At 33.8% G+C, this 17019-nt stretch overlaps 1 protein-coding gene across 8 annotated transcripts in view; it reads left to right on the forward strand.

Annotated features, from left to right (window-relative positions):
• LOC143240132 (uncharacterized) overlaps positions 1–17019 on the forward strand; it is a 134522-nt gene that overhangs the window by 3587 nt on the left and 113916 nt on the right. Inside the window, exon 2 of one of the 8 annotated variants that reach the window (XR_013021592.1) lies at positions 16454–16802. The exons of 6 other annotated variants lie outside the window; for them this stretch is intronic. Coding sequence is in view for 1 of the 2 variants with exons in the window: in XM_076482063.1 (XP_076338178.1) it covers positions 6329–6910 (582 nt within the window). In the remaining variant the exon portion in view is untranslated. Of the gene's footprint in view, positions 1–1693; positions 12602–16453; positions 16803–17019 lie in introns of those variants that run through there. One more of the 8 variants, XM_076482063.1, reaches the window with a different exon arrangement.

The following is a 17019-nucleotide window of genomic DNA, read 5'->3' on the forward strand; positions in this document are numbered from 1 at the left end:
ATCATCTTGTTCATCATAGGCCTCGTAATGCCGTTACTGTATTTATGATTGGCCTGATTTTAGGTTATATGTGGTGCACTTCCTGACTCACGTTCATAATAAGGAATCTTCACAGCGCATTTTTAGTTATGAACTTCATTAAGTCATATTGGTTGTGAATAACACTCGTGAACACCATTTTAATAGCATTTCGCCAAACCAGTTGTAGAAATATATCATAGGATGGCATTTACTGCTATTAATCAAGTGTTTGTGTTTTTCTTATAGCGAAACCACATCAAGCTATCTGCTGGGCCTACTCAGGGGAATCGAACCGCTGTTTTTAGTGTTGTAAATCCGTAGACCTACCGCTGTACCACCGGGGGACTGTTAATCAAGTCAAACACTATGGGGAAAAAATACATTGTTTTCTGAATATATCAAGTTATATTTCAAGGGTTAATATTTATTATACAACTTAAACTGTATAATAACTGCAGCTTTATAATATGAAGATGACACCACATCGACAAATAACTATTCAGTAGGACAATTATCAAGATTGTAACCTTATCTTGCGGTATTGTTATTTAACCAAGAAAATTCACTTAACCGTGAAACCTGTTCGGGTAAAAATAAATTAACTGTATTTTTTGTTTATTTTTCATGCGATTAGACATAAATTCATACATAACTGTATGATTGGTTAGGCCCATTAGAAATGAATAAGCAAATAAAATCACTTAACGAGCGGTTACATTTTCTCGAAAACATGATTAGAAAATCAGAAACTTATAGTTTTCGTCGAAACAGTTTGTTGTGTTGTAATACGTGTTGAGGACTTAGAGAAAATGTTCATTCGTTTAGACTAAACTGCAAAAAAAAAAAAAAAAAATTGTAGTTGTCACGTCATTTTAACGAACTACACGCCCTAAACCACGCATTTCAAAAATGATATTGATGTAATCGCCTCTCTCTCAACCTTGTTTCATTTCTACATAAGGTATCAAATTTGTCTAGAATGTAATCTATAAACCTTTGCTTTGTTTTCATATAGTTTTATTAGCAGTATTTAGATTTTAGTATAAGTTTAAAACGCCAAACAAATTCGAAACGTGATTATTATGTGAAACATGAACTATTTCTATCGAAACACATACAAAGCGCCTTTTAATGTTTGTTCTGGACTCGATATGCTCGAGTATTTGCCAAATTGAATGGCCCGGCACGGGCAGGTGGTTAAAGCACTCGACTCTTAATCCGAAGGTTGCGAGTTCGAATCCCCGTCACACCAAACATGCTCGACCTTTCAGCTATGGGGGCGTTATAATGGAATGGTCAATATCCCTATTCGTTGGTAAAAGAGTAGCCCAAGAATTGGCGGTGAGTAGTGATGACAAGTTGCCTTCCCTCTAGTCTTGCACTGCTAAATTAGGGACGGCTAGAGCAGATAGCCCTCGTGTAGCTTTGCACAAATTTCAGAAGAAACCAAACTAAGTTTAATAATTAAAGAAAGTTTCCTTTCATGTCGAACGACTTGTCCACTTCAATATTTTTAAGGATGTAAACGAATATTTTGTTAGAATGAAAACGAAGTAATCAGTTTCAATTATCCTAGTTATTTGTTGCATATATAGAATATGAGTAAACATACTTAGCCTTTTATTCATTGATAAGACATACTTGTATGGGTGTGTTTGTGTTTTTCTTATAGCAAAGCCACATTAGGCTACCTGCTGAGTCCACCGAGGGAAGTCGAACCCCTGATTTTAGCGTTGTAAATTTGTAGACTTGCTTGTATATATTAATACTAGTGAAAATACCAGACTTTGCTCGGGATATTAGGTTGATATGCTGTAGATTACAGATTACTACGTCAGCGTGTGTATTCTGAACCTAAATGAACTCAAAACATATTTTAAACATTTGTATTTTCCAGAACATAAAGAAAGCTGTAAAGAAAGTACAGTAAATTAAGAATTACTTATCATTAAAGAACTTTAACACTGCGTTAAATATTCCACATTTATATTTGAGATAAATTTCTATTACATTTTATCTGAATTTATTATAATATTTTACCGTTGTAGTGCTTCAGGTTAGACATCACTGAGTATTAGTTGTTTTCCCGAATAAATCACGGAGGGATATGATATACAGACACGCTTTATAATTATTATAATACAATTAGAGTGGTTCCTTATATTACAAATTACAGATATAAATCACAGACAAATATACACGTGCGCGCGTATGCATCTTTTTATACAAGCAATCTAGCGAAAAACCACGTAGAAAAGATGGTTTCCGTTATATAACAACTAAACAAATAAATTTTCATTTTATTGTTTCGACTTGCACAAAGGATTGATTTTTTTTGTTTACATCAGGCGATGAGAACTTTCCCTTTTGAAACTATAACCACTTAGGCGAGAATCTGCCAAGCAATAATAAATTTGCACTGACTTTAGGAGAATTCTGAAAGAAAGTTTATTTCATTTTGTGTGGGGATTTTACTTTTGTTAACATCTGTAAGCTCAACCACTGTTATGTCTCTCATTCCCCGGCCGACCTTATTAACCCTGTCTGGTACTGGCGAAATGCCTCGTCAGCACTTAATACAACAGATACAGGGTGTTGACATACTATATACATTATTATATATACATTATTATTTATTTTCACCAATAAATTATCATTATTTACTTATAATTACAACACAGACTTGACAGTGAGAGGTAAGACAACAATCAAAAACATTTTTTCGTTATTAGTATTTTCCAAGTAGATTTTCATTTAAAATACATTTCAAGTACAATTGTAGATTTAAAGTCGTTTGTGTAATTTCAATAGCTCGCGCTGCCTAATAATTACTTTTGTGTCGCAATTTTGCTATCTCACTGAGCAGTTCACATACATTAGAATTACTTAATTATTATGAAATTATTAATAGTTTAATAACAAGTGACTAGATTAAGGTAATTTAATATTAACGTGGCCGGAAATAAGTGTGGGAAGGTGGAGATTCTTTTGGTTTTCTTTTTTTTTTTTAATACTGATTGCTTACTTTCTGATCGAAATCGGGCTACCTTGATCATCGTGTTTCTTACGACTGAAGTCAGGACTAAGAGGCAGATTGTAGAGACGACTGTATTTTTTATATCTTAGTACGTATATTGTATTTTCTCCTTATTATTTTTTTTTGCTTGTGTATAATTAAAGCAAAACTTTCACGGTAGCCTATCTGTAATTCACCCATCACGGATATCGAAACCTTATTTTAGAGGTTATATTTCTACAGATATCCGCTTAGTTACTGAGGGCCTGCGTTTTCCTCTTTGCTTTACATTAAAGATTGTTGTCACCTTTATTGTGTCTAATTACTTTACACATTCTAAGAGAACTCGGTTAAGCTGTCTCACACTCTTCTCTTTTTATTTTCAGAATATATTTGTAATTACTTGCGAATTGGTCTATGCTACGCTTGTTGAGGAATCAACAGTTTTAATCTCGAATAATTACTATGTAATGAACGCTATGATCCACATTTCAAAGTAAACAATGTTTTGGACGGTTACTTTGTTGTTTGATTTTCCCTTTTGAATGTTCCCTCTAATCTCATTTGATAAAATCAGAGATGAAAATATTGCGTTCAAAAATAATAACATTAAAACAAACATTTCAGCTACGAAATGCGTTTTGTACATGTTTCACATGTCGCACGAATATTTATTTTGTCAAAAGCTCAAATAAAACCATTTTATTCCATTCTATTTACTCTGTGCAACAATTATCAAATTAATGAGAGTTTTAAAATAAGGAAATTAAATTTTACAAAGTGCCAAGTCTCAAATTTCCATAGTTTACTGAACAATGTACTGAAACTAAATAAGAGGATTTTCCTTATATACATACGAACAGTTCCTTGTTACTAACATAATTTAATTATTTAGAACTAGTTGTGACGAGTAGCGACACAGCTCGAAAAAACCAAAACAGTAATGTTGCGAAATTGTTGAAACTTCAGGTCACGTGAGTTTTTTAGTTGGGAAATTCCTCGTGGAGGCATTTGCTATGACAAAACAACGTCATCCTAGTTTCCTCACAGCAAAAAATGTGTAAGTTCCCGGGTTAAACTATATTAAATCAAGATAGCTGTTACTATACGTTTAGTAAAGTTATGTTTTTATAATTGAAAAGAATAACTTTATTTCCATGATGAAATTTGGTTGAATTAACGGCAACTACCTGTTCTAGAAAAACAAATGTTGAGGAGGACGTTTCAAAAGTTTTACGCCTTTCGTTATCTGAAGTTCACTCCAGTCGAATAGGACTAAGTTTCCTTTTTTATTTGGTTTTAGAATTAAGCAGAAAGCTATACAAATCATCTGTGCTCTACCCACTTTGGTTATTGAAATCCGGTTTCTAGCGATGTGAGTCCGCAGACATGCCGCTGTGCCACTGGGGGGCGCTTAAATTTCAAAGCTTTGTTATAAAACAATTCTACTTTTTATCACATTAAATCAGAGAAACCTTTTTATTAAAAACTGAAAACAGCTGATCTTTCTACTTGTAAGTATAGTTAACTTTGAATCTCAATTACATCTTGAATCGCCGTATTAAGCCATACTTCGATAGTGTGCAAAGGCCAATACACGAAACGTAATGAATGAAGTAAACCTAGCTACTGCAACGTTTTTCTAACTTCGTCAACCTCTTTATTTTTGCCCTCTTCCATCTTAGAAGCTCGACTGCGAGCTTGAGGGCTTAAAATATTAAAATTTATAGTTCGCTCCCTACAATGGTTACAGCACAAACAACCCACTGTGCAGCTTTGCACATAACAACAAACAAACTTTTCATTGTTTCAGCGTGGTTGTTTTCTTGCACGTAAAGCAAATTCACGTTATTAAAACAAAAACATAACTTAAAATGTCAAAGTCGAGAGTAAAGAGATAGGATTAAGATGAAGAAAAGAAGACATTTATGTCATAGTTTATATAGTGGGTGTACTGTTTCGTAGAGTATTGTCGAACATGGAATGACATTGGATAAAATTATTCTTATTTCTGTCTTCTCCACGTGTATCGAAACACGGTTTTTAGCGTTGTAAGACCGCAGACATCGGTTGTGCCGTTGGTTAAATAAGTCCGGTGTTGCATTTGTAAGCTCATCAGTTATCTGTGTTCAATTTTCAAAAAAAAAAAAGTCTTTTCTAACTCATTTGATTTTTTGGTGCTTTCAATTATCGGCCAGCCGTTTGTTTATTTTGAGAATACCGCAGCAAGATTTATGTCATATTTACTTATATACACAGATAGTAATACTTACAGCTATGTTCCAAGTCTGCTAAAACTAAAATTTGAGATGGACATGACTGCGACATGTTTTGGGGTTGATTTTGTGCTTCCAACTTTAGAGGTAACTTGAGAATGCTTTTGTCAATTTATTATAACTGTCCCTAGTGGCCCAGCGGTATGTCTGCCAACTTACAATGCTAAAATCTTTGTGTTTAACTTCAAATAAATAATTTTCACACTGACATGTGACTATGTAACAAAATTTTTACTTTTTCTTGTTCCTGAGCAGAAAGTATTATTTCCCAATTGCTTATGTTTAAAGTAAATGAAAAGACTTATTTTTCTCTTCAAACTTTGCTTTTGTGACCTGGGTAATGAAATTTTCAAATTTACCATTTACCAGAACATTCCAGGTAGATTCAGTGCTGTGTAGCTGATAGAGAATTTTCTCGAACTTACACAAATTTTCAAGAACATTCTAGAATGTTGTAGAACTTACAAGAATTTTCTAGAATACTGTAGAACTTACGAGAATTTTCTAGAATGTTGTAGAACTTACGAGAATTTTTAAGAATCTTTTAGAATTTTCTAGAACTTTCCATAATAATATATATACAGGGGCTCACCACTTCAGTTTAGTTCTAGCTGTCCAAGTGAATACATAGACCTACCTGATTTTATCAGATATGGCATCAAGAAGCTGCAAGCGTTCTCCAGACGCATTCTGCTATGTATGTGGCCAATTTATCAAGACAAGAGCGAAAAAGTACTCTGTTACAGCATCTGCTAAAATATCAGTCGGGGATCAAGACAAATTCTGGGCACCTTATTTTACCTGCGAGCATTGCAAAAAAAAAAAAATCTCTAGAAGGTAAGACAGATAATATTTGCTTGCTTGAACAGTAAGATTTTATATTATACAAATTTTAAGCCTTTCAAAATTTAAATATCTTTCGGTGCACCTCAAAGAAGAATACAACAGTGTCAAGACCTTCCTAAAAGCCTTGAAGTATTATGAGTATGGCTGGGGGGTTATCAGAGACTTTAAAATGGTAGCATTCCTGATGGATCTCCGAGAAGGCTTTACCAAGTTTCCCTGTTATCTTTGCATTTGGGACAGCAGGGACACCATAGCGCACTACAACAGGAAGCACTGGCCACAACGGACCGAGTACTCTGTGGAGAGGCACAATGTCAAGTGTGAACCACTGGTGGACCTCCAGAAGGTGTTGTTCCCACCATTGCATATAAAGTTGGGTCTTATGAAACAATTTGTCACAGCGCTTGATAAGGAGTCTGCAGCCTTCTTCCCTAAACTGTCTGAGGCAAAGGTCAAAGTTGGTGTCTTCGTTGGATTACAAATGACAAAGATCCTGGAGTGCACAGAATTCCCCAAGAAGTTCAGTAGGAAGGGGAAAAAAACGTGGAGCAGATTTGTCGCAGTGGTTCGGGTCTTCTTGGTCGAAAATTATGTGGAACTGAAAGTCCATATCCTTGACACTCATCTTGATAAATTCAAGGAGAACATGGGAGCATACTCAGAGGAGCAAGGCGAACGCTTCCACCAAGATATATTGGACTTTGAACGCCGCTACCATGATGGAAGACTATATTTGGGGGCTGATACGTGAAAGTGATTTATATTACAGTAGCAAATCTCGAAAAACTACTCGCTTTTAAATATTTTTGTTAATGTTTGTATAACTTTAGTGTAAATACATGTAAATCTTGAATCATATGTTGTTTTATTCAGATCTCATGTAAATGAAAATGTGCCAATTTTCCCATTTTTACATAGAAAATAGGCTAATTTGTAAATTTCATTATCCAGGTCACAAAAGCAAAGTTTGACGGGAATAATGGTCATTTTCTGTACTTTTACAACATAAGCAATTAAGAAATAGCACACACTATTCAGGAACAGAATTTGTGTTACATAATATAATCACTGTTCATACTGTTCAATATTCTTCAAATACTTTCACAGCTATTTTGATTACGGTTTTAACACTCTTACTGTCCTTTGGTACATCTCTTCCGGCATGGCCAAGCGTGTTAAGGCGTGCGACTCGTAATCTGAGGGTCGCAGGTTTGTATCCCCGTCGCGCCAAACATGCTCGCCCTCCCAGCCGTGGGGGCGTTATAATGTTACGGTCAAATCCACTATTCGTTGGTAAAAGAGTAGCCCAATAGTTGGCGGTAGGTGGTGATGACTAGTTGCCGTCGCTCTAGTCTTACACTGCTAAATTAGGGACGGCTAGCACAGATAGCTCGAGTAGCTTTGTGCGAATTTAAAAAAAAACAAAAAACAACTACATCTCTTCATCTATGAATAATTGAAATCTTACGTCATCGGTTATGTTCACAGCCATTTTATGTTCGTAAGCAAATTGTTTATAGTTAGGCCTGAATGACTTAGCATGTTTTCACTGTGCTGTAGGAATATTGTTGTCTCCAAAGTTCTACTGCGACGTCATGCATCTATGGCATTTGTTTTAATCGAGCAACATTGATGGGATTTGTTGCCCAACTTTTCAAGTTAACATTTAAAATATTTCATACCACCTGATGCGTTTTGAGCCAATCACAGCAAAACAATCACGTTAAAACTAGGATAAATGTACTTAATTTGGTTCGTTGTTTATTACAAGAAGAATGACACGAAAATCCGTTTACAGTAACGATAATTACGATAAAGAGAAAAAGTAAATTAAAATATAAGTGAACTGACAGTTTCAACATCACGTTTTAATCAATCTCTGAGATGTTAACCTATTAGTTGTCTTTTATATTATAGACTACTAACTGATATCATCAGTTGTATGATGTTCAATTAAAGTTATGCTAAATATTTTAGAATTTGTCAAGCGTATATTTTATATCAATATAAACAAAGCCTAAAAACAGACACTTTCAAATGAAATGATAAAATGTAATTTTAACAGAATGTTTTCGTGTCTACGTTATTAACTTTATATCTGATGAAAATGCTGTGTGGTTCACGCTCACGATATTTTTCCATTCAACACACAGCGACGTATATCATGTAACTCAAAATAAAAAGATGATTAAATAACTATTATGTATGACGTATATTGTGTTATTTATCTTTGTGTCAATTCTGTGAGGAAGAGACATATCATTCAGCAGTTGGTGTCTGGTGTTCAGAAAGGTTTCTGATATTGGAACATTGGTTAATAGGTTTGTGATGTTAAAACTGAAAAGAATTTTGTGGGGTCTGATGTATAGTTTTGTTTAAGTTGTTCTCTGAAATATTTCGAGTTATAAACCTAATGTTCAGTATTCCCTTGTAGTTGAGATAAATTAGGTACTAAGAAACTACTAGTTCATAGCAACGTGAGTTTATAACATGATTATGAGTCTTAAAAACATATCAGACTTGTGTACTGCAAGGAGTCTGTAAAACTGACGGGGGGGGGCAGTTTTCATTGGTCCTTACATCTTTGGCTAGATTCTCGTTTATAACGTTTTTATTCTCGAGTTTGTTTAGTGCTCTATTGTTTAGTCTCTCAGTCCTTTCTATAGGATCAATGTGAGGTTTTGTCTAAAACTGTTTGATCTTGATGTCATTGTTGTTGATTTTCTAGGATGTAGGATAACTATACTGTTTTCATTTTCTGTCGGTAGAAATTTAGTTGTTGTCCCATTATCTGTTCTCATAGTCATGAAAGCTTACCAGCTTTTAAGAACATCTCAATTCTATAGCCAAAATATTTGAGTTCACAATGAAGATAGAGAAACGAACAAAACAGCCTACCATTTCTTGACACACTCCTCAGAAGAAGAGGAGGAAGAAGAAAAGTCACCACAACTGTATATAAAAAACCCACCACCCGTACTGAAAGATACCTACACTTCCAGTCGTATCACCCAACCTTGGTAAAGTGTAATATAATCCAATGCCGTATCAAGAGAGGATACATTTGTGATGAGACATCCCTCAAAATAGGATGCCAAAAGATGATATAGAATTTGAAACAGAATAGCTACATCTCTTTGTTAATCAAGAATACCATTAAAAAGACCACAACAAAAAGAAAAGATAAAAAGAGGCCAAACCCCAACAAGGAGAAAAACATACAAACTCAATCACTACCATTTTTCATCTGTGACAAAATAAACTTCCTTAAAGACTCTAGTCCCACACAACTATGCCCTACGAGACTACACTATCAGTATACTTCTACCTGTTTGACTCAAGCTACCATGATTATAGCGAAAAATGATGATTACAATAATTCCTTACCAAGCCTGCAATGTCCTGATTGCAACTATCTCTTGAGAAACAAATCTACTAATGGTGGCCATTTTTTGTACTTCTACAATATAAGCAATTATGAAATAACACATACTATCCAGGAAAAAAATTTGTTTTACATTGTGTTTTCAGTCCTTATACCAAACAGATAGTGTTAGTTCCTCTAGGTACTGCAAAGCGTTCGACTCGTATTCCGAGGGTCGCGGGTTCGAATCCCCGTCGCGCCAAACATGCTCGTTCTCCCAGCCGTGGTGGCGTTATAATGTGACGGTCAATCCCACTATTCGTTAGTAAAAAAGTAGCCCAAAAGTTGGCGGTGGGTGGTGATGACTAGCTGCCTTCCCTCTAGTCTTACACTGTTAAATTAGGGACGGCTAGCACAGATACCACTCGAGTAGCTTTCAAAACAAACAAAAGACTTGTTATATAAAAGTGTGGTTAAAATAGTTATTGTCAAAATGCTGTGTTTTCAGTATGACAAGAACTCAAGGAACTACTTTCTTCTCATTTCTTTATACCAGGTTCGGATGATGATATGCTGGAAAAAATTATTTATCGTTAGTTAATGCACATCCACTATTAGTTGTTTTTAAAATTTTGAGCCATCAATTAAAAATTAACATTAATTCAAGCTAACGTTATCAGTTAATCCTAAAGCAGGAGACATTTGTCTAGCTAAAAACTTACTTTTTTAAAATTATTTTTAGTAAATGAAGTGTTCTTTTAAATAAACTTTTATAAAACCATTTGCCTTGCAAATATGGGTAACTTTGTTCATAATAGATAGGTGAAAATCCATGGGTGCTTAGGCATAACCGCAATATTTTTTAAAGTTTTCCTTTTTTTTAATCACCTACATTTTGTAAAAAGAATGTTTTTTTATCGTCTTTGGCGCTTATTTCTATGTCAGAAAACCGGTACCGACATAGCGGAATGTCTTAAGACTCACCACGCTTGACACCGGGTTTCCATACCTCTTGTGAGCTCAGATAGCTTATTGTTTAACTTTGTGCTAAATTCCAAAGCAATAATACAGTGGAACCCCTCTAAAGCAGCCACCTTCACGACTGAGACAAACTGGCCTGAATAGAGGAGTTCCACTGTACATAATTAGGGAGTATGTAAACGAAAAAGGGACTGTGATTGAATGACCGCTTTCAAGGGGTGACCGCTTTGAGGGATTCCACTGCACATACATAGTAAGGAGGTAATATTTTGGGCTTTAATACTAATTCAAGGCCGGGTTACATAAATAAATAAGAGAGGGCAGCACTATAAATCCTGTTTGGTCATGTTAAAACTTAGTCTACCTGAATACTTGAAAGTATTTCCGGAGATTGAGAATCGAACGTCTTAGCCACCAGGCCTTCACTATCACGTAGAGATATTGAAGTATAAATATGAGAAATTATCCAACTAAGTTGTTCAGGCACCTGTTTAATATTGAATGATGAAGTTAAATTTTGACAAATTTATCTAAATTGTATTGATCAAATATTGATTACACCGGTCTTTTAACGTATTCTTAAACTCTTAGCCTTATTAGTTAGTCGTTTCCGATTAGCAGTAAATTTCTTTTTTTGTCAAAATTTGTTTTATAAAATGCTACCCAAGAGAAACAGAAGGAAAACTGATTTGTAAAGCTTATAATCTACCCTGCTACACACATTGTGTTTCACGTTTGTTTTGTTTCTTTCCGCAAATTTTCTGGTCTTCATTTCATAACCTCTCGACTTTTCATATCGGCGAAAGTCACAAACGAAATTTTAGTTCACTGGACAAAACATCCTGATAAATAATATACAAACCAATTGACATTTGATCTATATAGCATTTCCAATTGAAGTGGTCAAAGTATTTTCAAAAGCTTCTCTCTGAAACCTTGAAAACATTGACTAGTTGGTACACATTACATGCTAACAAATTTTCGACTTAGATACCTGTTCCCACTGTAAAATTCAAAGTTTCAACAACCTTCAAAGGAATAAACAAATAAGCTTAGTGTTTATACTAAGGTCAATGGTGGATCAATATATGTTCTAAATATTAAATCTCAACTATATTTAATGTTTGAGTATTTCATTTGAGAGCTCGTCTTTATAACTAAATTATTGATAGGAAGGGTTCTGCCGTGTCCTTTGTATGAATTTATCATATAAACTACAGGATAGTGATACCATTTAGTCACAAATTATGGTGACCAATATGTACCAATAATTGTTGTTTTTTTTTTGTTTTGAATTTCTCACAAAGCTACACGAGTGCTGTCTGGAATAGCCGTCCCTGATTTTGCAGTGTAAGACTAGATGGAAGGCAGCTAGTTATCACCACCCACCGCCAACTCTTGTGTTAGTCCTTTATCAACGACTAGTGTGATTGGCCGTCACATAATAACAACCATGATTTGGTGTGACAGGGATTCAAACTCGCGACCCTTAGATTACGAGTCGAATGTCCTATCCATCTGACCATAATTGTAAGACTGATGTATTAGATTTAAAGAGAAAATGTAGTTATTCAGGTGGTAGCACCTCTACTGGTTCGAGAATTACTGGATTGCTTTTGACTAATATAGAGGCATTATGCAGATGGAATCTCTCACAAGCATGACCCACCCTCTCAACAGATACAAGTTGTTTGACCTGAGATGTATCTTTGTGAATTTTTATTTATCATGGTCATTTACTTCAGGTAGGCGAGGAAAGACACGTCAAATTAACATAACTTTCTTGACGAATTTGAAAATAATGTTTAGCAACGGCTATTCATTGGCTTTCCAGTGAAAACAAATCGGTTACCACCATTTCAAGGCTTATACATCAAAAATTTTTATTTTTACTCTAAAATAAAGATATGTTTTTGAAATTGAGTTCTTAATTTTTGTTACCTAAACAGGAGAATATGTTAAGAAAAAAGTATCACCAGATAATGTATTTGTTCTGTGCTTTGTTTTGGAATTTCGCACAAAGCTACTCGAGGGCTATCTGTGCTAGCCGCCCCTAATTTAGCAGTGTAAGACTAGAGGGAAGGCAGCTAGTCATCACCACCCACCGCCACCGCCAACTCTTGAGCTACTCTTTTACCAACGAATAGTGGGATTGACCGTCACATTATAACGCCCCCACGGCTGGGAGGGCGAGCATGTTTGGCGCAAGTCGGGCGCGAACCCGCGACCCTCAGATTACGAAGCGCACGCCTTAACGCCCATGCCGGGCCTCTAGATAATGTAATAAAAACATTTTTGTAAAGAGTTCTTCATTACTACCTTACTTTCTGGATCTGAATGAAGATGTTTTTCTCTATTTAAATTTTAGACATAAAATAAGAAACCTAATTTTCTTCATGATAATTTTAAACAAGCATTTTTTTTACAAATAAAAATGTTTTATTTTTATATCCTGAGCAGTATGATTCATACAACCAGACGTTGCTGGTTACAAAGCTGTAACGTCTTGTTGTAGTTCCATATCTCAGAACGGCTGGTATGGATATTAACTCTTTTACAAATAAACACAGAACAACGTTTCGACCTTCTTAGGTCATCTTCAGGTTATAGTTCTTGCATTTTTTACAGTATTTTATTTCGTTTGCAGAGAAAGTAGATAGACTGTTTTAACAGACTGGGGTCATCGTAGCAAGAAAAAATAATGATATAAATTAAATTACAAGGATTATTTCATCTCAAGTCAAAGGTCACCACACCTAGCATAACTTTTTATGTACTTGTGAATTACATACTAATAATTTGATTAAAGTAGAAGAGAAAAATCGTTTAAATAAGGAAGTATACTTATATTTGTAAGTTATATGTAAGCTAACTCACCAGAATATTATGTTTTGTATTTTACATATAGGTCAAAGCCTGTCAGCTGTATCACTGTACACAAGTTTATCACTCCTATACATATGTAATTAATTTTCCTTTATTTCTTTCAGTGTCGTTCCTCTACTTCCAACTGCTTGTTCAATATCTTATCTTCATCTCATCGCCTTTCTATGGGTCTTCTTCCGACTAGTATCCATTCCACATGTTTCTTTGGGCACCTCATTTAACTTATCTGCTTAACATATCCGTACATCAACTGACTCCTCTCTATAAATCATAGCACTGAATCCACCATAATAATCATCCTTACATCTTTCTCGTTCTATCTTTATCGGTAACTTTATATACGAATTTCAAAGCTCTCTCGTCTGTTGCTTGTATTTTACTCTTAATTAACACCCATTCTTCCGAGCTGAATGTCAATGATGGTTTTATAAATGATAAATTTTCATGATTGTAGGTATTTCCTTTTGTTTTAGTATGGATTACAATATTACTAAGTTTTTACTGTAGTTTGAGGCTCCTTGGTCTATTTCCTCCTCTAAATCATTCCTCCACCATTGAGGTTTACTTTGAAGCATTTTAAATTATAAACTGTTTTTCACTTGCTGATTACAAACAGATTTTCTTCTGTCTACAGAGTATCATTATTACAAATTTATTTGCATTCAGTTTCAATCTATTTATTTTAGCCTTGTATTCCATATACGAATCTTTGTCAAGTTTTCCTGTACGAATAGGATTTTTTACAATAGGTGGCTGAGACTTGTTGATGATAAATTTCAACGATAAACATAGTGCACATTGAAAAAAACAGCTTATTCTTCTTTACTGTGTTGACGCAATACAATCTGTGATAATTTCACTTTAAAAATCGCCACTATATGCTAAACTCACAATATATACAATTCTTTATCTCTGTCGAAGTACATTGAACTACATTTTGGACAGATATTTATTGCCTGATCGTGGCCGAAAATGTTCTGCACATTACAAGATATTATGGTGTAATGATACCCAATTAAAACAATGAGGAAAACTCATAAGGTTCTAGTAACGTGTTGTAATAATAAAACCGACGCCAATTCACAGCAACTACGATAAACTATCATTTCTAAAATTAACTAAATTTAATAATTACGTTATATTTAAACCATCTAAATCATAACAATCATATTAAACAGTCATTTATATCTAACAATGGCATTCTGCAGGCTTTTTATATTTTCTGTGACTAATGTAACTTCATCAGCATATATCACGAATATATTATTTTAATTATCTTGTTTAACATTTTTTACAATTTTACCCATGTGTAATATAAACGACAGTCGAGACTTAATGCTGCCTTAATTTACATCACATTTAATATCAAATAATTTTTCATTGTTCAGTTTTGATCTTGCCATGCTCTCATTGTTATCATAGACTAATCACTTCTTTCTTCAATCCCATTCGGATATTGCACTTTATGCAATCTAAAACTTGTTACATTTTCTTGCCTGGCTCTATATCAAATGCCTTTTCGATACCCAAAAATGTCATTAACTGATTTAGGTTCCACTTCTAGGATTTTCATGTAATAATTGTGAGAGTAAATATCAAACTTATAATGCTTCTCCCTATTCGCCACTTTCCAAGTTATCGCTCCACACATTCTGTCAGTTTTCATTTCAAGACTTTGTCATACAGTTTTTCAGTATGAGGTAGTAAGGTTATTCCTCTATAGCTCCTACAATCACGCCTATTTGCACCTCTAAAAATAGGTAATATTATGGTTTACTTCATTCGCGTGAAAGTATTTTTTTGTTTGTTTTTACAAGCCCTTGCTATAATATACTCTTCTCATGGTTACTCTCTATATGCGCACTGTTTCTAATATAGCTATCTTATATTTTCGTTATGCCTCTACTATTTTTTCATCTACAACCTGAATCTATATAACTGATATTTGATAGTATTTTTTACCTTTTTGTCTTCCATAGTGTGTATTTTTAAGACCTTTTCTCCTCTAGTATATTTAACACCTATGACTTCCTATACTGCTGATATTACTAGATACTTTATATTTTACTACGTTGTTTCTACATCATAGTTTCTGTTCTGCAAATAACTTGTATTTAAATTTTCACCTACCATGTTTTGAAATTATTCTTTTATATAATTTATGTTCAACTGTTCGAATTTGAAATTTTTACATTTACGAGTTTGTAAGAATTTAGATCATCTTATCTTCATTCTATACACTGTCTACCTATGGTCTAAGTCTAGTGAAAATTTAAATCTTTCAAGTTTATAAGTTAAGTTTTTAAACATTTTGGTCTTTTTTCAATTTTACACACTATCACCCTGTGACTTGAATTCATTCAGACTAATGATATATTCGTAACATTTATTTTCTTCTATTTGATGCTTACACTTAGTGAAAAATAAACTTATTAGAGTAATAACTATCCATCATACACTGTCTATACCAAGTCCATTTGAGAATATCTTTTTGTGTGAAGGAGGTATTTATAATTGACAAATTACATTTTACACAAAAATCCACAAATATTCTCTTTTGGAATTATTATCTATTAAACTAAAAGCTGCAATGACATTTTCGATTTCATATCTTTCATAGCCAGCATGTCTGTTTAGATCGCCCATAATTGTTACCTCCAAAATTAAATAAATCATACGTGTGTGTGTGTGTGTATTACAAGTCATCATAAAAAAAACATCTTTTTATTTTATGTTGTGGTACTTAAGCTTGCATCAAACCGATTTTTTCATCTTTATTATTGATCTTAATTTCGATGATTATTTCATTTCCATATTTAAAATTCTCCGTATAATTGGACATTTTTGGGTTCAAAATCATTTTGATGCCATACATTTAGTTTCCATATTTCCCCTTTATTGAAAGTATGATTTTTTAATATTTTTTCCTCTTATTTTATTCTAGTCATTGATATTCCAAGCATATCAATATTTCTTTTAGTCATTACTTTAATAACTTCTTCAAATTTTCATTTAAATTAGCCATTAATAATAATAATTCGAATTTCCGTGTCCATTCTCTAGTTGTGAGCATTAAAGCAAGTCTATTCTGAGGTTCTGGTTGAATTTCTTAATGAAGTATTAAATCCGTCAGAGGTTTGCTAGACCGTTCATGGATTCACAAAGCAGCTAATTAGTAAAATCCCTGTGTCTCTGATGCCCATATGGTTACAGGTCTACTATTACAAGATTAGAGCAGACCAATGTAGGTTTCAGTTACACAGTTCCTTATTCTTGTGAATAAACAATGAATTATTTTTTGCCCACAAACAGATTGATTGTCTTTACTTTTATGTTGGTGAATGTTTAATTAGATCCACTAGTTCACCGCACTCAAAGTTGTTAAAAAATATCAAAAGACTGGTTACGTAAGTTCGTCATAAATACACGTGCAATGTTCCTTTTCAACTTTCAGAATACAAAAGTAAGTTGATGTACGTGATGAAATACCTGTATAAAATTCGTAAAATTTAGTGATGAAAAACATTAAAAATCCAAATAAACATTATTTATATAATTACTACTGAAAATATTTAGCAGTGCAAAAATAGTAAATAATAAAAATCATGATATTGCTCACACCCACGTTT

Source organism: Tachypleus tridentatus, chromosome 13 (assembly GCF_004210375.1).
Source record: "Tachypleus tridentatus isolate NWPU-2018 chromosome 13, ASM421037v1, whole genome shotgun sequence".
Lineage (NCBI taxonomy): Eukaryota > Metazoa > Arthropoda > Merostomata > Xiphosura > Limulidae > Tachypleus > Tachypleus tridentatus.